Source organism: Toxorhynchites rutilus, chromosome 1 (assembly GCF_029784135.1).
Source record: "Toxorhynchites rutilus septentrionalis strain SRP chromosome 1, ASM2978413v1, whole genome shotgun sequence".
In the NCBI taxonomy this organism is placed as follows: domain Eukaryota; kingdom Metazoa; phylum Arthropoda; class Insecta; order Diptera; family Culicidae; genus Toxorhynchites; species Toxorhynchites rutilus.
The window spans coordinates 158278274-158300518 of NC_073744.1; the positions used below are offsets into that span (position 1 = coordinate 158278274).

Here is a 22245-nt window from a genome sequence, read left to right on the forward strand (position 1 = left end):
AAATTTTACCAGATTACTTAACCATCTCAATAAAGCTCTGCCAATTTAGTATCGGTACGTTTTTCATAATATTTTTCAGAATCTGTCTGATTTAGAAGAAAATACTGGAAACAAATTATGTATTTATTGTAGTTTGTGATTTTTAATCCTCTGGAATGAAAATTCGAACTTTGGGTTTGCAACATACTACCAACTTCTGCAAAAGCTGATTTGTAGATTTTTCTAGGCTATGATATGATGGAAATCGGCTATATTAAAAATCGGTGTCTTCCGATCACAGCCGCAGTTTCACTACCAAATCATCAGTATACCGGCAAATTTGTCCGCAAAAACAATTTTATGTATCTTGGGAACATCTCTGTGACTCCGTGAGCTGTTTGAATTTGGTCAGTACCTAGTCATACAGCTTCCCGACCCTAGTTTTTGTCGTAATGTTTTGCTTTGCGGTTCTGTTTGTTTTGATGCGATATCGATATCGCTATCGTACGCAGGCTGACGGTATTCTGCTTAGCTTCCACCACTCGGTCACCGCATCGCATGCATCCTTCATGCGCGCTGTCGGGTACACCACTCTTACGCAGGTTGACGCCACTGTGCTCCGCATTGCGTTTCATCAAACACGGTCAACGCTCTGTCTATTGAAGATCCCCTCCCAAGACACACTTAAGCACGACAAATATACCGAAACGTATGGGTTTCCTAGCAGTTGAGACTTGGGAGCTGCCTAACTTCTTGGCTACTATGCTAAGATGATCCTGATATCGGTGCCGATCACGCCAAGACGATTCCAAAGCACGTATAACATGGAGGAACGATTATTGCGGAACTTTTTTGGAATAGTTTCCGATGGCTTCTTCTTATTCAGTGGAGTCCTCTGTATGGGACATAGGTCGAAGTTTTGGATTCATCACTAGTTACCAAACTGGAAAGTAAGTTTTCACGCTCAATTCTCTCCAGCATAACTTGAAACAGCACCAATCCTCGCGTCTGCATTAAATGCAAGAACGCCCATCCTGCGAGATGCGTACCGAAGAGATTGAAGTGTTCTAGTCATAGTAGCAGCTGAACACCGATATATTGTAGCCAAAGTCCTCGTTGACTGTCTTGAACTATCCAACGTCATCACTGATCTGCTCAATATTCTCGATAACATGTGGTTCAACTGACCGCGACAAGTCCATGCAACTCCTATCTCACCGGAACCTAGTATAACACTTGCTGCATGTTTTGATATTAACAACTGGGCCATAACAATTGCGCATCATAAGGACGGCTTGGTTGTATGATCCAAGTCAAAGTGATATCGAATAATGATTCTTAATGCATTTCTGGTCAAATTGGGCAGCAGATGTGTATTCCGTCGTTTGATCTGGGCTTGCGGTTCGACAGTTTCTTTATCTAGTCACTCTGAGCCTACTCGATGTTCTACTTGTCCTTAAGGACTCAATTACCATCACCGCCTTCGTCAACAGTTCCAGTATAACCCGTGGTTCAGTGATAACATGCTGTCACTGAGTCACTGAGTCATGATTCGCAGTGGTATGTAAATATCGTACCTATCAGATGCATTCGTTACTCGTTATTGACGGTGCGGTTAGGTAAGCACACAAGTGGGCAGAACAAATGTGTTGGAAAACGGGAATACTTCCAAATTTCTTTATTTTAAGCCGTTTGAGAAACGTGTTTCGGAGAATTTTCGATTGGTTTGGATGCAAATAATAAAAAATTGAAATAGTAATGGAAGGTTCTATTTGGAAGGAAGTGTTCCGATTTATTCGGAAAATTTAAAAAAAAAACAAGATTATTTCTGGAAATTCAGGCAAAAATTGATGCTTGTCTGGATATCAGGAAACGTGCCAAAAAGTTTGAATAATCCTGAAATGTTGAAGGAGGGTTATGTCTGAGACACGACCGCATGGTTGACGTAGGATCACGTTAGGCTGTTTGTATCACACCGGTTTTTGGAAATATTTGATTAATTAAATCATTGAAACTTTTCACTGGGTATTAATTGTTCACTCTGTTGGAGGAACAATTCACCGATGATGGAAGAAGCATGGTGAATAGTCGTTGGTAGGTGCATGTTACGATAAAAGATGCCGAAGAGAAATGAGATATCCTGAAAACTGCCTCTGTGGCCCTGGACGAGATGGCCCCTGCGTTCCGTATGGATAAAATAATGAAAAGTATATACGGAGGGAGAATGAAAGTTTCTTTGTTGGCATTTACGCTCCAAATAAATCAAACAAAAAAGATAAATGCGTCTAGGCAATCTATTTTTTGTTCGATTTATTTTAAAATTTATTCGATTAGACTGTTACTTGTGCATTCTACATATCATAAATTCCAACACTTGCCAAGATGCTTCTAGCAGCCCACGCATTTTGTGCTGAGCAGTGAATTGTTAATTTAAATTATATTGACACTTCAATCTTACGCATCAGCAGGGTACAGTGGGTCGATGCTTATTCAGAGACCTTACAAAACAAACCTACAAAATCTATTCTCGTCAGGAAATTCGATCCGTTGTGACGGGCACATTTGCACTTTTGCCATTACTGCTGTCGATGTAACTCGTACGGATGTTATATTGCTACTCTTTCGGGATCCTTTGATTTGTGATGTAAATTCCTCTGCAGCTTGAAATATACTGACTGTTTCTCGCTGGTGGACTTCGCTTTTTATGCAGTTTGAAAGGTTCATGAATCACGAGAGGTGGGGCTTGTGATGATTCTGATTGTCATGATGAGTGATAATAGGTTCGGAAATGGTCAATTTGGTAAATTAAGACTAGAGACGAATGAAGCCTCCGAGTTCGAAGAGTGTAGCATCGATAAAAATAAAAACTTAAATTAAACACATCAACAGAAAAGAAAACGTGTTACTCGTTTCGAAATGCGCAATGCCACTCCATAATTTGAAATATATCCAGGATTCGTTAAAGCAAATATTGATTCATCAGCGGATTTTATCAGCGCTATTAAGATGTGCGATGAAAAAGGAATATCATTCGCAAGTAAAGAGAATCTCTGTATATGGTTGGATTAGAAGGGAGTTGTCTAACTCGGAGCTCTACTGTTCACAACTGGATAAATTACAGGACTAGAATCGATCAACAGGAACAATGTTGCCTTTCATCATGACAATGTGAGATCACACACGTTTTTGATGACACCTCTAAAATCGAGGAAGTCACTTGAAGAAGTGTTTCGTGACGTAAACTGTCAATCGTACACCACCATGCAGATTTCTTTTCACTACTTTAGAAAGTCGAAACCAAGCTTTTGAAACATTCCCTTTAGATAATATATACATTATTTTAAAGCATTAATCTTCAGCGTTTGGAAAATTTCATGAACATATTTTTATCTTGATGTGTATAGATGTAGTGGAAATAAAATACCAGGAAGAAATAAAAGTCATGGGAGGGCACGACCGCATAGTTGACGTAGGATTCCGTTAGACTATCTGTTGCATGCTGATTTCGGATATGTTTGAAGAATTATATAGTTAAACTCTTTGATAATTATTTGGTGGCCCTAAAAAGGCCGTTTTGTTTGGTTGTTGGGTATTGTTTGTTCACTCCACCAGTGTTTACAACCGAGTGATGATGACAGAAGGATGGTAATTAGATGGTGCGTATCACGATAGAAGATGTCGAGGTAGAATGAGATATGATGAAATCCGCCAGCCATGTATGGATGAAATAAAGAAAAAAAAACTCACCAGTGTTATATACGATAATTATCACTATCGAACACAATTATCAATTTTTCTCACCAGAAAAAAAACATGTTGCTTTATTATAGAGAAAACATATTTGAAGTGGAAAAAGCAATTTTCTTTCATAATTTTTACTTTCTGAGTGTTCATTCAACCCATTTCTATTTTCGATTCAAACCCAATGTAACACGATGCTATACGCTTCAATGCGAATTTTAATTAAACTAACAGCACCTAATACGATGTGAAGAGCATATGGGAAATCACTTCTTCGAATATTCCTTCACTCTTCCAATTCTTTTCGCCGTATGAACTTTCCTTGGGTGAAAATGAACACAACAAAACAGACAGCTTAACCGGACGATCCGTTCTCGAGCGGGAAAACATATTGGTTTTTTATTTATCAATATTAAAATACTATCGTATCATATTTAAATTCATTTTTAACACAACTGCTACCATATACAATTTTAAACTTACACTTGTGCTAAATGTTTCACAATACATGATCGGTCCTCGAAATGAAATTTCATAAAGCAATCAACATTAAAGTTTCAAATTTAAATTTCTTTACTAGAATCAATTGTAGCAGTCACCTTAGTTGCAATATAAACATGCACCCGACTTGGATATATTTGCAATGCCGATTTCTTCATGCATCTTGATTTAAAAATCTCTGTACGGGAAAACATTTCGGTGGGAACAAAAGCTTCCCCCACTTTAATGTATTAGCAATGTCGATTTCCCCCCGGGGTTTTGATGCCTCTGTTAGGACACATTTCGGTAGGAACAAAAGTTCCCCCTACTTTCATATATTTGCAAGGGCGATTTCCCCCGGGCAGCTGGTTAGAGAATACATTTCGGTGAGAACAAAAGTTCGCTCTATTTATATTTGCAATGCCGATTTCTCCGTAGCTTCAATGTCGACCAATCAGAACGAGGTATTCCCGGTTGGAGATTTTTCTATTGTTTGATAGTTAGTTTCATATAATATATTATTTTATTCATTGTGACGAATTGTTATGGAGTGCTCAGATCGATTGACGTAAATATCTCGTAAATCCACGAAGAAACAACTGATCAATAATCGTAAGTATTTGAGCCTCCGCATGTGTCGTCAATTTCGACCAATCAGAAGTGGGTATTTCCGTTAAGATAGGGGTTGAAATTTTTCAATGGTTCAATAGTTAGTTTCATGACATATATTATTTTCTTCAATATAAAAAATTGTTATGAAGTGCCGAAATCGACTGAAGCAAAAATTGCATCAATCCATCATGAAATGACTGAGCAATAAGCGTTTGAAATTGGACAATTTTCACGAAGTGCTCGATTTTCGACTTCCAATTTGTACCCCAATATGTTACCGAAAGACGTAATCTTACGTCAAAACATCGATTTGATTGTTTTTTTTTACATTTTTTTTGATTTGAAGGGTGTTTCACTTTCTTTTCTGCCAATTTAAAGGTCAGACGACGGATATCGGTAATAAGGATCCATAGAAACGGATCTCAAGATCGAGCGGACGGACGAATTCTGGTTCGGAGTAAATAGTTTTGATCCCAGCTGAGCTGGTGAGTAGGTGAGCATCCACCTTAGATATGGCCGTTAGAGATATCTGTTTTCAGCTGAACATCAATCCAACTCTGCCGGTTTGTCTTCCAAACATGAATACAGGGCATCTACAAAAACAAGCACGCATTTTACCTGTCAGTGAAACACAAACCGTCGGTTTTACCCTGACTGAAAGTTTCGGTTTTACCCCGATTGGATTCGAAATTTCAAAACGAACGTTTTTGAGCATCGAACCACCTACGGTCCCACAAAATACACTGAACAATGAACTAAGAGGAATCAGGCTCATAAAAAGTATCGAATTTGCCAAAAATTTTCGACTAAAACACTAAAATTCCAATAGCGAAGTTATACACGGAATGTCTCCTGTTTGCTGACTGGTTTTGTTTAGTAGTTTATTTTTTTAGTTGTGTTATATATTATTGCTATATATTGTTATATATTGCTTTAAATTGGAAATAAAATAAGTAAAAAAAAACTTTTTAAATTAAACGGTTTCTTTGTTATTAAACATAATAATAATACAGATAATGTACTAAAAGCTAGAAAATAATTAGGCAAGTAGCAGTTAGCTGTTATCATATTCCTTCTTTCGTAAATCAAGGACATTGATGAGACTAAAATAAAATCGCGGGGCATATGATAAAACCATTAAATGCGGATAATGGCAATCGCACGTGCCCCCCGCTTTTATTTTAGTTTCATCAATGTGAAATTGTATTGCAAGGCTCAAATCAAATAATAATCACCTTTTTCGTCTTTTTCCAGGATATGGGAAGGATATAATGAACCGAACTATGTTGTTCATGGGTGACTCATTTTTCTTACTAGTCTCTAGATCCCGAAGCTTCTTATACGAAACCGAGCAGTGACGCGCGTCGAAAGAGGTTGAAGCTTTCGTGTCGAGGGTTGTTGTCTCGACTGCAATAATTACGGCGTTTCTGGTGTAGAATTCGTTAACGTTAATGAAAATCTAAATACAGTGGAACCTCGATTATCCGAGTTCCCTAGTAATTCTATAAACCTTCCCGAAATTTGTAAGTGAGAAGTAGAGTCTTGCTGTTCAGTTTTGGTCATGGCTTTTACATTATCTGATCACTGATGTACACGACCTTACAGATGGATAGTTCAATAATTTCTGTATTGATAAAACATAGTTTTCATGCTGAAATATCTTTTTTTCCTATTTGCACCTCATTTTTAGCCCTTTATTGCATTATCCGCGATTTTCGTTATACGCGGTGATCTAGCCCGACTATTCCGCGGATAATCGGGGTTCTACTGTACAGTAGAACAGTAGATGGACGAAAATCGCGGATAACGCAATATACGGCTAAAAATGCGGTGTAAACACCAAATAAAGATATTTCAGCATGAAAACTATGTTCTATCAATACATAGTTTTCATGCTGAAACATTCATGCTGATCCGCGGTGCGGACGATCCGCTGACACAAGTTCTATAGTAATTTTAGAATTTTCCAAAATTTGTCAGTGAGAAGTAAACTCTTGATTTTCTGTTTTGGTCATGGATTTGACATTATCTGTTCTCTGGTGTACAAGACCTTACAGATGGATAGTTGAATGATTGGTGTATTGATGAAACACGCTGAAATATCTTTATTTCGCGTTTTCACTTCATTTTTAGTTCTTTACTGCATTAGTGAATTTCGTTATCCGAGGTGACGTTGCCAGACTATTCCGCGGATTATCGGGGTTCCATTGTAATTAGAGAAAACGCTAAAAGGATGTGATATTTATTAACAAATAAGTTCAATCACATCTTGAATCGTTATAACTTGGTATTATTTTCTACGAAAGGAATTCGATTAACATTAACTTGAAGTACGTACGGAAGAAATGACGAAGTAGAAAAAAAATCAGCGATTAAAATTGTAACAACTTTAACTCTTACGCTCATCTTCCGTTTATAATCATTAATAATTGTCCCTATTATGTGTGGTCCCTCACAAAAGCTGGGGATTTGTGCTTCGCTAGTTTCGCACCATTTTTTTTTCTCGATATGTTTGACGGTAGCTCTTCTGATATATAACTTTATTGTCTTAGCCTAGGATTGGTTCGAAAGATAAAATTACTGACTACAGCCTGGAGGTTCCGTGGATTTGCTGTGCTAGCTTTGCTTGACGTATTGAAGATTTGTATGATCATTATCATTATCATAATAATGAGGGCTCCGGGCTATCCTAAAAATCTGCTAACTATCACATGAAAATTGTGTTCGGGCTTCCCTATGATATCGTCCCCATCTCAGCCTTTCAATGTATGTTTTCTTCTTCTTCTTCCAGAAGGTTTGGCTTCAACTTTCCTGCAGCGGAATGTCACCGGTGACGGCGGTGGCCGTGGCCATTCGCTTCCGCCCGAGGTGTCGCTGCAGTGGAGGAATGGTGAACAGCATGGCCCCACTGATGGCGATTGTTGTGCCGGCCAAAATGAAACCCGGTCCGAAAGAGAGCGTGATGTCATATAGGAAGCCTGGTGGCGCAAAGAATTTGAATTATTTTCATACCATCTTTTGATGGATATTCGTGGCAACTTACCGGCCAATGGCGGCCCGATAAAGGAAGCGATTCCCTGGAAGAGTAGCAGCAACCCGAATGCATTCGTAAGCTTATCCAGTCCGAGTAGATCGACTAGGATGACTGAGGTGAGGCCGACGTAAGCACCGATCGTGAAACCGTAAATAGCCGAATACGTGGCGAGACTGTTGAAGTCGAGGCACAAAACGGAGAAGGCAGTAGCTGGAAGGGCGAAGGATGCGTTAATTTGTGATCGTAAGTGAGAGTGAAAGATTCAAAACCTTACCAAGACCACAGGTGGTGAGCGAAAGGTTGTAAACGAGCAGCCGATTCACCCACGGTTTGTCCGAGAGGTATCCCAGAATGATACGGCCTACCGTATTGGCAATTCCGATAATGCCAAGAAGATAGCTCGCCTCTTTGGTTCCGATGTTCAGCACGCTGGCCTGCGCGGCCAGATAAACGTATGGCACATTAAATCCAACGCTGGTTAGGAAATTGGAAACAATAAAAACAATGAAGACCGGATCACGGAGAATCGAGAAATTCATCATCTCCTGGAAGGTGTCGGCGGTTTCCTGTGAGCATGGGATACAACCGCAGCACACGGCATCCTTTCGTTTGTGCATTTTCTGTCCCTGAACCGAACCGTAGCCACCCTTTTCATACGTTGCCAGACTACCGTGCGATGGATGGCGGGAAGCGATGTTATGCATAGATCCGGTGTAGAGAGCATCCTTGCGGTACATGGTTCCACTTTCCGCCCGTTTCATCAACGATCCTCCTGTCGTGCTAGCCTGATCGTACGTGGGTGGTGCTGTGAGCAGCGGTTGACTCAATGCCAGTCGGGTGCTGTCTTCGTTTACGTTCATTTTGCGGTTAAGACTATGACCGCTGGTGGAATGTCCATCCTGAAAACAAAATACAGCCCAATTAGAATGACCTTCAAGGGAGGGAGACAAGCAAAACTATACCTGCTGTGATGGGTAATGGATGAAATGGATGCTGTCTGAATATAAGTGAAAATGAGTTCGCGAAAATGGTTGCTAAACAAAGTACTCACCGAGTTCAGTGCAATTTTTGACGAATTGTGGAAGCTTTGTGACCGAGCAACCGTCTGCTCATCGTCATTACTGCCTTCCTCCTGTAGGGTGTTTAATTCTACAAAATGTAAGGGAAACTCGTTTCAAATGCGGTACGACCGATATACATTCGTAGCGTCTCACCATTGGAATGTGGCACATCTGATTTAGCACACGCTCCACTCTCGTCCGCCACCAGCGGCCGGAACATTATTCCAAACAGCACGCAACTTAGCACAATGGCCGAGATCACCAGTATCGCTCCCTGCCACTCAAGCTTCTGGATGAGTACCTCCGTCAGTGGGGCAAAAATGAACGTTCCCAGCCCGGAACCGCATACCGCAATGCCGGTGGCTAGCGATCGCAGCCTCTCGAAGTACATCGTGACGCTGACGATGGCCGGCAAATAGATCAGCCCCAGGCCGAGCCCTCCGCCGAAGCCGATGGTTAGGAAGAGCGTGGCGACATTTTGGGCGAAAACGCTTGCCGCCAGACAGATAGCGGCCAGGATGGAGCCCGCGATTGTGACCGCTCGACAGCCATATCTGTTGACCAGGGCGGACGAAATAGGTCCTACAAAGTAGAAAAGAATCGTAAAATTTTGTCAATTTGTCAAAACTTTGATTCCCTCTGAATATTCGGAGAATAAAGTACGACAATTTAGCTACATTTTGATTGTTTTGTTTCAAACCCAAAGCGTGACAGACCCTTCAAACACCCTGACAGTGGAGTCCAGGTTGTAATCCAATGCATTAATTCTGGTCCCACGTCGATTACATCTCTAAGGGTGGGTTTAGACTTGTGATATATTCATGTGAAGAAATATGATGAGATTTATAGAAATCGCATCAACCGTTTACACTAGTGTGAACTTCTATAATGAATATATTCATATTTTCGGTAAATTTATTCACCTGAAGTAGAACTGCATTCAACTTTAGTGATTTCTCACCAGTGAGAAATTCACAAGCGTTTACATATGCTGAATTTATTCAAGTTATATATACCTCGAATAAGTGTATCATATTTATTCTCACCCGTTTACACCTATTTTCACGTGAATAAATCCATCTAAAGCTTTAGATCTCTCTAATGTAAACCCGCCATAACTTATCATGCTGCCATCGCCGGTCGATAGGATAGCGCTCTGGTCCCCTACAAAATCGCTGAAAATTATGTTTGGTGCAATGTTACAAGAGTTCCGGGTCTCCGAAAATGACTTGGTATGACTTGGTAGTTCCCAGTGCGAATTGGTCAACGTCAAAGAATGGTGTGACCTTTTCTACGCGTCTTAAGATGAGAGCAGTGCACCTCGAAAGTATCGTAACGTAATCCTATGTCATAATGACGTTGCTCTTCAGCTGATTTCTACACAGGCCACACAAATTTTCATTCTTTGGTAAAGTTGAAGCGGTTATAAACTGTCTGCCGCATTTCATCCAAAGATAAATCGGTGACTGGAGAGACGCCTAATAATAATAATTTTGATTTTGAAGATGAACAACTATCTGGCGGGGTGTTAAATTTGGAGACGAAGAAATGTTGGTACCTCATAAAGACTCATGACTGAGCTTGTGGAATTATTGTGGATTGATCATGATCTATAGAAATTGGCGACGAAAATGGATACACTACAATCCGGGCGAAGAAAGATCGTGGGTCATAATTTCAATTGGGGAATGGAAAGATGCTCGTTTCGGGAATAATCGTGATTACAGGGAAACTTCGATATAACGTACCCTCGTTATAACGTACCCTCGATATAGCGTCACTTGATATAACGTACACATTTTCAAAGTGTGAATGAAAAAAAAATTCATTATTTTTTTCTGATAGAACAATGAATTATCTGTATTGTGATGCTAAAACAAGTTTTGTACCTTCAATCAATCCCGAAATACAGCTGGTTTTGTGATTCCGGATTCTAAATGAATCAAGCTTTAATCAACAGTACGAAGGGAAACATTATGAGAAAGGCTGGCTTCGTCTTCTGATTGAAGTTAATCATTAACTTTACTAAAACAGCAACACAATAATGTATTATAGACTACGTTTGTGAGTACTCTATTATGCTTCGATATAACGTACAATTCGATACAACGATACAATTCTAAAAGTAAAATGTACGTTATATCGAAGTTTACCTGTAATTCGTTTAGCTCAATTCGGGAATCAAGAAAAGTTTATCCATAAAGAATCATGAGCTTAAGTTATAGCGTTCCACTTTTTTTTTTTTTTTTTTTTTATCTGTATTATAGTGATTTTCAACTCATTTGGTTGGTTCGTCACTTGTACTTCCATTTTTGGAAGAATGTCGGGAGTGAGAATTGAACTCGTGACCTTCAGCGTGAGAGGCATGGATGTTACCACTACGCCAGATCGCCTCCAGCCCGTAGCGTTCCACTTGGATTGATTACATCACAAGGAACCTTTCAGAATATAATGTATTTCATGTTGTCTGAATTCGGGCCACAAAATCTAAAATTCGTTTGTTTAGCGTTTTTCTCTTCTAGAACAGGGCTTCTCAAACTATTTTGGGCAAAATATCCCTTTTGCAGAATGAAGGGATACCATGGACCTATAGGGGCCAAATTTCTACAAAAGAAATATTTTTATTTTATTCATACAAAATACTTACTAATTAAAAACATTACAAAAAACATTGGAAATTTGAAAGAAAAATTAAAAAAATTCTCTGGTCTAAAATGTTCTCTGGGATATCTACTTCACTGTAGTTTTTGTCCCAGGTTTGTCCGATGCTCCGTTGCAAAGTTACAAGCCAATTAGTGGACCTAAGTCTTTGCGTAAGGAGCACGGATCAAAAATTTAAAACGCATTTTCCTCGAAACTGAGTTTTGAAAACTGGTGGCATTTCTACCTTCGGAACGGTCCATCCGATTTTGATGAAATAGTTTTTCCCAGATACTCCACTAATTTTCCTGTCATTGTACGTATGATTATTTTGATATTTTGAAAAATACAATTTTGGTTGATGCTTTCGCCTTCATTTTTGAGGCAAAACGCTTTTTTTTTACAAAGAAAATCGCCATTTCGTTAAAAATAGATATTTTGAAAAAAATCCTACGTATGATGACATGAAATAAAGGGTGTGTCACATCAAATTGCATCACGGGAAAAACGCTGTAGAAATTTAATTTTCAGGAATTATATCTTTAGCTTTCGCTTATAATCAGATAAGAGTGTATAGATCACGTTGGCCATGCTTCACTGTCAATTTTTCGTAAATTTGGAAAAATGTCGTCAAACGAAAAAGAGCGTCGTGAATTAATCCTGCGCACTCATTTCGAGAATCCGGAGTTGTCACATCGGGACATCGGTAAGATGCTGGGAATCGTCCAATCCACGGTCAGCAGAGTACTAAAACGATACTTCGAGAACCTAATCATCGACCGGAAGGTGAAGAACGGCAAAAATGGATGCTCCGTCAGTGAAAAAGATCACAAGCGCGTAGTTAAGCAGTTTAGACGTGATCCGAGAAGTTCGGTCCGGGATGTCGCCAATAAGCTGAATTTGTCAAGTTCATTCGTCCAGCGGACCAAGCAGCGGGAGGGCCTGCGTACATACAAGGTTCAGAAGGCTCCTAACCGCGACGAAAGGCAAAACATGGTGGGGAAGACGCGAGCCCGGAAACTGTACACCGAAATGCTGACGAAGCCGCATTGCCTGGTAATGGACGACGAAACCTACGTCAAAGCGGACTTTCGTCAGCTGCCGGGCCTGTTGTTCTTCTCCGCAGAAGACAAATTCAGAGTTCCGGAGGAGATTCGCAAGCAGAAACTATCCAAATTTGCCAAAAAGTACATGGTGTGGCAAGCGATCTGCTCTTGCGGAAAGCGGAGCGCCCCCCTTCGTGATGACCGGCACGGTAAACGGGCAGGTTTACCTTAAGGAGTGCCTACAGAAGCGCTTACTACCACTATTGAAGCAGCACGAGGGCCCGACCATCTTCTGGCCGGATCTCGCTTCGTGCCACTATTCAAAGGACGTGTTGGAGTGGTACGAAACCAACGGGGTCACCTTCGTGCCAAAGGAAATGAACCCGCCCAACGCGCCGGAGCTTCGCCCAATAGAGAAATATTGGGCAATTATGAAGCAGGCCCTCCGGAAGAACCCAAAAGTTGTCAAATCGGAGGCGGACTTCAAGAGAAAATTCTGATTTCTGTTCAAAAAAAACTACAACTTGACGTTGTACAGAACCTTATGGACGGGGTAAAGAGGAAGGTGCGAGCATACGGGCTTGGGCTCGAAGTATTAATAAAAAGAAAATGCCAAAAGTTGTTTAATAGTTTTTATTTTACTGTCTAAAATTTTCAAAAGGATCGGTCTACTGGGCGAATTTCTACAGCGTTTTTTTCCGTGATGCAATTTGATGTGACACACCCTTTAAACTGCTTAACTACGCGCTTGTGATCTTTTTCACTGACGGAGCATCTATTTTTGCCGTTCTTCACCTTCCGGTCGATGGTTAGGTTCTCGAAGTATCGTTTTAGTACTCTGCTGACCGTGGATTGGACGATTCCCAGCATCTTACCGATGTCCCGATGTGACAACTCCGGATTCTCGAAATGAGTGCACAGGATTAATTCACGACGCTCTTTTTCGTTCGACGACATTTTTCCAAATTTACGAAAAATTGACAGTGAAGCATGGCCAACGTGATCTATACACTCTTATCTGATTATAAGCAAAAGCTGAAGATATAATTCCTAAAAATTTAATTTCTACAGCGTTTTTCCCGTGATGCAATTTGATGTGACACACCCTTTAGACGTGATCCGAGAAGTTCGGTCCGGGATGTTGCCAATAAGCTGAATTTGTCAAGTTCATTCGTCCAGCGGACCAAGCAGCGGGAGGGCCTGCGTAAATACAAGGTTCAGAAGGATCCTAACCACGACGAAAGGTAAAACATGGTGGGGAAGATGCGAGCCCGGAAGCTGTACACCGAAATGCTGACGAAGCCGCATTGCCTGGTAATGGACGACGAAACCTACGTCAAAGCGGACTTTTGTCAGCTGCCGGGCCTGTTGTTCTTCTCCGCAGAGGACAAATTCAGCGTTCCGGAGGAAATTCGCAAGCAGAAACTATCCAAGTTTGCCAAAAAGTACATGGTGTGGCAAGCGATCTGCTCTTGCGGAAAGCGGAGCGCCCTCTTCGTGATGACCGGCACGGTAAACGGGCAGGTTTACCTTAAGGAGTGCCTACAGAAGCGCTTACTACCACTATTGAAGTAGCACGAGGGCCCGACCATCTTCTGGCCGGATCTCGCTTCGTGCCACTATTCAAAGGACGTGTTGGAGTGGTACGAAGCCAACGGGGTCACCTTCGTGCCAAAGGAAATGAACCCGCCCAACGCGCCGGAGCTTCGCCAAATAGAGAAATTTTGGGCGATTATGAAGCAGGCCCTCCGGAAGAACCCAAAAGTTGTCAAATCGGAGGCGGACTTCAAGAGAAAATGGATTTCTGTTCAAAAAAAAACTACAACCTGACGTTGTACAGAACCTTATGGACGGGGTAAAGAGGAAGGTACGAGCATACGGGCTTGGGCTCGAAGTATGAAAAATGGAAAATGCCAAAAGTTGTTTAATAGTTTTTATTTTACTGTCTAAAATTTTCAAAAGGATCGGTCTACTGGGCGAATTTCTACAGCGTTTTTTCCGTGATGCAATTTGATGTGACACACCCTTTATATCCAAGATTACGTAAAAGAATCATCAGTTGAAATCGGCCCACTAGAAAAACTTGTACAACTCCCACCAGTTTATAAGGTTTTGGCTGCAAGGGTTCAACAAACCGGTTGCGGCTATTCGGGGGAAAGTCCAATTCACACCAATTTATTTTTCATTTGTGAGGTAATATATCTATATATATAGATAAATGGATTTCTGTCTGCCTGTCTGTCTGTCTGTCTGAATCTTATGGACTCGGAAACTACTGAACCGATCGACATGAAAATTAGTATGTAGGGGTTTTTGGGGCCGGGGAAGGTTTTCGTGATAGTTTGAAACCCCTCCCCCTCTCTAAGAGGGGGCTGCCATACAAATGAAACACAAATTTCTGAATTACTCGAGAATTAATCAAGCAAACGAAACCAAATTTGGCATGTGGAGGTTTTAGGATGCAATAAATAGTTCTATGGTGGTCAGACACTTCTCCCGCTCTCTAAGAGTGGGCTGTCATACAAACGTAACACAAATTTCTGCATAACTCGAAAACTAATCAAGCACAATTCGGGATGTGAGCGTTTTTGGGTATGAGAAATGTTTCTATGATGGTATGACACCCCTCCCTTCTCTAGAATGGAGAGGGGGTCCCATAAAAATATTACACATATTACAACCAAAAATATTCCAACCAAATATGACAATTCAAAATTTTCGGAAAACTCTGAAGGAAAAAGAGAAAATTCGGAAAATTAAATTCCCATATGTTCTACAATTACATAGTGACAAGTGCTATTAGTCCATTTGATGTTTGCGCTAGCGAAATTGATCTTTGTTCGAAACTGGAAATGGATTTTAATGTGATGAAACGCACTCTTAAATCTGCTTCTATCTAAACCAAAAAAAAAGGATCGCTGGATGTGTTGATATGAGCAGAACTCGAGGAAGGAATTGTCCGATTTAGGGCTGTCTTTATTCTATCAAATTTTCGTATAAAACATTTATTCCATGTAACGGAGAAACATGTTATTTGCAAGTGGTTGAAAAATCTTGAACGTGAATTGTGTCTGAAAATAATCTGATATTATAATGATGAGTTTTGTTAGAAATACTAGGAGTTTTATAGTAAAAAGTAAATTCAACGGGGGCGAATAGAATAGAATATCAATCAATGAACAGTTCTGCGATTGGACCCATGAACTTGCTCATATTAAGAAAACGTGAATGTTTGAGGGTATTGATAACAAAAAACAAATTTTGGGCAGGACAAAGATTGCCGGGTCAGCTAGTACCTAATAAAACATGTGATATCAGATTAATCATAGTAATTTATTTTCTCGATGAAAAAAATCGCGAAAATTACTTTTTATGGTGTTCATAGTGTACTACCCCCTTAAGTGAGTAAATTTGACATCATTTTCTCATCAATAAATAGACATCAAATTAAGTTTAATCAATAATCATTAATACAAATTACAACAATAATACTTCCTACTGAAAGATTATTCATTCTTATAACAGGTTGGTTTCAGTAACCCAACTTATACTGTATCTTGAATGTATGCAATAAGGACTTGTGTTAATTAATAGGGGTCGAGTTTTAGACCTCGTCGACCCCCCGAATCAGTTTTCGTTTATGTCGACCCCAAGGAGTTGATATCGACCTCTTTGAGGATCCCTGTTCTAGAAGACCAAAACATTTGTTTGGTTACACTTTCAATTGAATAATCTGTTCAGTTAAAGAATATTATCGGTAAAAAGAGGGCCTGAGTACTTCTGTGGATTTAAACATATTTATTGCATTTGGAAAATGCTTACGTCAATTTATGCGGACAATCAATCGTTTCAATTAACATTTGTTCGCATAGCGCTTGGCGTAAGTACTAGGTTGTTTTATATGTAGTAATAATATCTACATTTCTCCGTCTTCGCTGGTAGTTTCAGTGGCTGATGAAGAAAAGCAAATAGGTTTGGAATAAATTTCATGAAATGTCTGGAAGAGATACTCTGGAGTCATTGCGATTCCATGACAAATCCAATTCATCGGTCACGTCAATGTTATTTTAATTTCATTACAATTTATCACCTTGAAGTTTCAAATGCAAAAAATTGAAGAATAACAACATAAATAAAATAAGCAAAAAAAAAACTTTTTAAGTTAAACGGTTTCATTGTGATTAAACATAACAATGTACTAAAAGCTAGAAAATAATTAGGCAAATAACAGTTATCAGTTATCACATCCCTTCCTTCATTTATCTAAGGCATTGATGAGACTAAAATAAAATCGTGGGGCACGTTTAGTTTTCATTATCCACAGTTAACGATTCCTTCATAATGCCTTAGATTAATGAAGGAAGGGATGTGATAATTGGTAACTGCTACTTGCCTAATTATTTTCTAGCTTTTAGTACATTGTTATGTTGATTCACAGTGAAACCGTTTAACTTAAAAAGTTTTTTTTACTTATTTTATTTTCTAGTTTTTAGTACATTGTCTGTTTCATTAGAATATTTCTCTACAATAAAACCATTGTACTGTATTCTATAAGTCAACTCATTTCATTTGATATTAATATTGATATGCCGCCATTTTGTGGTGGCGGCCATTTTGGATTTGCATTCCTCATGAATAATTGTGCTCTATTAGTCAAGCCCTTTCATTTGATACCCATGTTGATGGGGTTTTGAAAAAAATATATACATGGCGCCATTTTGTGGTGGCACCCATTTTGGAATTGCATTTTTCATAAATAACTGTGTTCTATTAATCCAGCCCTTTCATTTGATACCTATATTGATGGAGTTCTGAAAAATATGTGAACCACCATTTTGTAGCGGCCGCCATCTTGGATTTTCAATATGATTAAATACACTGTTTTATAGTGACAGCAGAGATAAACGTGTGTTCCAAATTTCAGATCAATCAGTCAACAGGAAGGGGGTCAAATTTTCATTAGTGTGGGATTAATCTGGGGCAAACACGTTACAAACATACAAACATGTTACAGGGCAAGCTAAATAAAACCGTTTAAAAAAAACGGGATTGCTTCTTTACGTTCATCGCGGTGCACTGAACAAAGAATAGTAATTATATAAGCATCGTTTCAATGTTTTTTTTTCATATTCATCTTTAGAAAACGACAAGTAATATGACACTATCATGAAAGGCATGTTTGGAATCTACCAAGAATTAGATTCAAATGTAGATGTAGGTTTCGGCACACATTAATGGTAATTGTTAATTTTTGAACGATGTATGAAAGCTATACGGAACTAATTCAGTTATGCGTTAAAACTATGATTTTTCGAAAAAGTTTTTTTTTCCAAATTGCTCAAATGAATTCGAACAAAAAATATTTGTTTGCATGTTGGGCATACGTATAACATTGTGTAGAATGCGTAGCAACCAAAAAGTCGATTTTGTTCATTTTGTCGCTTACGTCACCTATACAATCATGGGCACACAGTAGGGGTAATCAAGACGTGAAGGTCGAAATACTCACTTCTAAGTCAAGGGTGGCCCCACTGAAGAAGTGGACTGTTCCACGTTTGGAGCTATGTACGGCTCAAATTGCTGCTCATCTTTAGCCGCTTGCCTGGACGGGATACTGCAGCGTAAAATAACAACACCAGCAATTCAACTTGACACTAAGATTACCCGATTCTCGTCGTATCATCGCAAGGTACGAACGTTTATTCATTGTCTGCATAATAGTCAGAAGAGAGAACAAGAGAGCACAATATTCCATTCTGTAGACGAAATTAGACACTTACAAACCACAAACCACTGGAACAAAATCAATCGTGTTGTGTACCGTTTATTTTTTTATGTGTTCATCATCAGTGGCGGCACGAACTTTTCGGACAACCCAACAGTACTTCAACGATGCATAAATGAAGAAATCGGATAACATTTACAGCAAATCGTTTAACTTGCAGCGACATAGCACCGAGGTGGAATTTATCAAACAATTTATCAGCAAAGTGTAAACTTCGCAAACGCAAACAAAAAGAGAATCATTACTCAGCAAAGAAAAACTTAGTGGCTTCATTTTTCACAAGTGTTTCGCACACAAAAGTCGGGGGAAAAGAATTCCAACAAAAAAGAAAAAAAACAACAGTTCCCTTAAGAGGGAAGATGATAACATGACATGGAAAAATCTTCCGCTTGGATAAGATCTCCTCGTTGGGGGGAAAGAGAACCCTTTCCAAGACACACCGCGTTGTTTTCCCTGGGGTGGAAGGTAAACAGAAGTGAAAATCAATACCTCCCAGCAACAAAAGGATTGTTGACTGGAGTAGTCGAGAGTAGTCTGCCCGTTTGCTCACAGCACATATCCGCAGCATTGCACGGTGCATCAATAAAACACGAGGTTAGCTTTGGCCTTGCCTTGTCTTCGACGGCTTTTGTGCTTAAGTTCGATGGTGTGCGCGCGCGTCAGGAAATTTATTCAGCACTAGCTGACCCGGCAAACTTCGTCCCGCCCAAAATTTGTTTTTTGTTATCAATAGCAATAAAAAAAAAATCAATACCTTCAAACTTTCACGTTTTCTTACTAAGCGCAAGTTCATGAGTCCAATCGCAGAACTGTTCATTAATTAATTTTACAATCGACCCCGTTGAATTTACCTTTTACTAAAAAATTCCTAGTACTTCTACCAAAACTCATCATTATAATATAAGATTATTTTCAGACACAATTCTCGTTCAAGATTTTTCAAACACTTGCAAATAACATGTTTCTCCGTTACTTGGAATAAAAGTTTCATACAGAAAATATGACAGAAAAAAGACAGACTCCTCCTCTTAGAGAGGGGGAGGAGTGTCCATTCACCATAGAAACGTTTCGTGCCCCCTAAAATCTTCAACTACCAAATTTGCTTGATTAGATTTCGAGTTATGAAGAAATTTGTTTTTCATTTGTATAGCAGCCACCTCCCCCCCTAAGAGAAGGGGGAGGAGTATCTAACCACCATAGAAACATTTATTGCACCCTAAAACCTCCATATGCCTTATTTGGTTCCAGTTGCTTGATTAATTTTCGAGTTATGTAGAAATTTGTGTTTCATTTGTATGACAGCCGCCCTTAGAGAGGGGGTGGAGTGTCTAACCACCATAGAAACATTTATTGCACCCTAAAATCTCCACATGCCAAATTTGGTTTCATTTGCTTGATTCGTTCTCGAGTTATGCAGAAATTTGTTTTTCATTTGTATGGCAGATCAAACCCCCCCTCCCCTAAGAGAAGGGAGAGGAGTATCTAACCACCATAGAAACATTTATTGCACCCTAAAACCTCCATATGCCAAATTTTATTCCATTTGCTTGATTAATTCTCTAGTTCTGCAAAAATTTGTGTTTCATTTGTATGGCAGACCACACACCCCCCTTCCCCATTAAAGAGGGGGGGGGAGTGTCTAACCACCGTAAAAACATTTATTGCACCCTAAAATCTCCACATGTCTAATTTGGTTTCGTTTGCTTGTTTAACTCTCGAGTAATGAAGAAAATTGTGTTTCATTTGTATGACAGCCCCCCCTTAGAGAGGGGGGAGGGGTCTAGAAATATCATAAGAACCTTCCCCGACCCCAAAAACCCCTACATACCAATTTTCATGTCGATCGGTTCAGTAGTTTCCGATTCCAGAAGAATCAGACAGACAGACAGACAGACAGAAATCCATTTTTATATATATAGATAGTATTCACATTTCAATTGGATACTTACCGGAGCATAGCGTCACGCCGACCAGAATTGATGCAATCCATGCCGTGTATCCTTTTCCCTCGTTGAAGTATTTGAGGAACTCGACGTAGAAGATACCGAAGGAGTAAGTCAGTCCGTCCGCTGAAAAAAGAGACAAATAGGTGGTTTAGTGGTTTAGTTGATTGTACTTTTTGATAGAGCTACGGTGATAAATGTTAACAAAGAATTTCAGTCACTCGTAGCGGTAGATGATATATCAAGAGTGAGCGCCGTTCAACCATCGAGGCTTAAAATAACATTGCGACACCTAGCAAACATCACCCGGCTGCTGATACACCGATGAAGCTCAGTCGTTTGTGATCTTGAATATCAGTTTCATCGTGGAGTAAACATGTTGTCAGGAAACATTGTTATCACAAACAATACCATCGTACGAAACGTGCTGCGGGCAAAAATCAAAGCACAACACTTGGTGTGAGCAGCAGCATATCGACTTCTCGTGCCGACGATAGCCCCGTTGGCAGATTCGACGAGATTGCTTCTAGTATTGCTCCTGGTATTGTTTTGCGTTCAAATTTTATAAATAAACATACGCTGCCGCTTCACGGAATCGATTAAATGCCTGTCGTCGGCAGCTTGTAATCAAAGTAAACACGAAGCGTGATCATCATCAGCATCATGCTACTACTGCTGCCATCTGTTTGAAGCTATGGGTAAAATGTATGAAGTCTATCATCTGGTTGTCAATTTTCCACCTACCACCTCCCACTGCGGTTGTGGATATGTGTATCTTCCCCGTCAGTCAATGTTGTTAGACACGAGATTGAAATTGCAAATAGCTACGGATGGATTCCCGTTATTCGAATCATCTACGATAGAATGAATATTAATTAAATACACCCCGTGACTTGTCACAAACAATAATCCAATGTCAATGTGAGTACTAATCAAATGCATTGTGCGTTCACCAACTCAGTGACATAGATCATGTTACGAGTAATACGTGTTTTTGCAGTCGAGAAACCGATAAGCGTCCATAAATTATATTCGTTTGCACTTTATGAAGGGCAATGTACCGGATGAGTTACGATTCACTAGCTTCAGCGCGAGCATCTATGTTGTTGGTTCTGGCTCGTCATTTAGTCTAGTAAGAAACGTGGATCGAGAATGTAAACAAACCACCAACGAACGGACAGTTTGCGGAGCCGACTGATAATAAATACGGTGATGATTCTGTAAACAGTTTGTATTATTAGTCAAAGGCACCTCTCGTTTCCGCTCGTTTTGCGGGTGTGAGCAATAGCGAGGGATTGTGTTCTAATTTTATAAACGAATCGTCCAAGCGATTGGGAGATGGAACGGAAATTTGAAGTTTTTGGGAATTGCCTCTCTCTCTCTCGAAGGATTATTTGTGTGTAACATACAATTAAATCGCGAAAAGGGCCAACTCGGTGAATGTGAAACGCATAACTGGGAAGTTTGTCATTGAGGTTTCTTGGAGGATATACCAAGAACTGGACTACAAGATGTGTTATTCCATCTCCTTATACACCCAGGTTTTTTTACGCGGGGGATACGTACCCCGTAAAAAAAACCGCGTTAATTGGAAAATCCGCGTAAAAAAAACCGCGTAAAAAAACCGCGTTAATTGGAAAATCCGCGTAAAAAAAACCGCGTTAATTCGAAAATCCGCGTAAAAAAACCGTGTTAATTGGAAAATCCGCGTTAATTGGAAACTCCCCGTAAAGAAAAAAAGGTTACATAAAAATCCTCTTGAGAATCGTGATGGGGTGCGGCATACGCTCTGAGGGAGCTTGAAAGGGAGAGATATGAACTGAGAGAGAGAAGCAAAAATCGCGCTTATTTCATTCCTAAATGGGATTGATGCTATGCATGAATTTCATTGTGTGTGGCTCTCGACGAGCGGACTTAAATACAT

General features: G+C 39.8%; 1 protein-coding gene across 8 annotated transcripts in view; it reads right to left on the reverse strand.

The window, feature by feature from the left end:
* Positions 1–7038: 7038 nt before the first annotated feature.
* LOC129762284 (monocarboxylate transporter 12) overlaps positions 7039–22245 on the reverse strand; it is a 69706-nt gene continuing 54499 nt past the window's right edge. For all 8 annotated transcript variants that reach the window (XM_055760419.1, XM_055760417.1, XM_055760423.1 and 5 more), the window contains 6 exons: positions 20328–20447; positions 9061–9489; positions 8898–8995; positions 8121–8745; positions 7856–8056; positions 7039–7790 (listed from right to left, as the gene is read on the reverse strand). In XM_055760419.1, coding sequence (XP_055616394.1) covers positions 7615–7790; positions 7856–8056; positions 8121–8745; positions 8898–8995; positions 9061–9489; positions 20328–20447 — 1649 coding nt within the window. In that variant the 3' untranslated portion in view covers positions 7039–7614. The remainder of the gene's footprint in view (positions 7791–7855; positions 8057–8120; positions 8746–8897; positions 8996–9060; positions 9490–20327; positions 20448–22245) is intronic.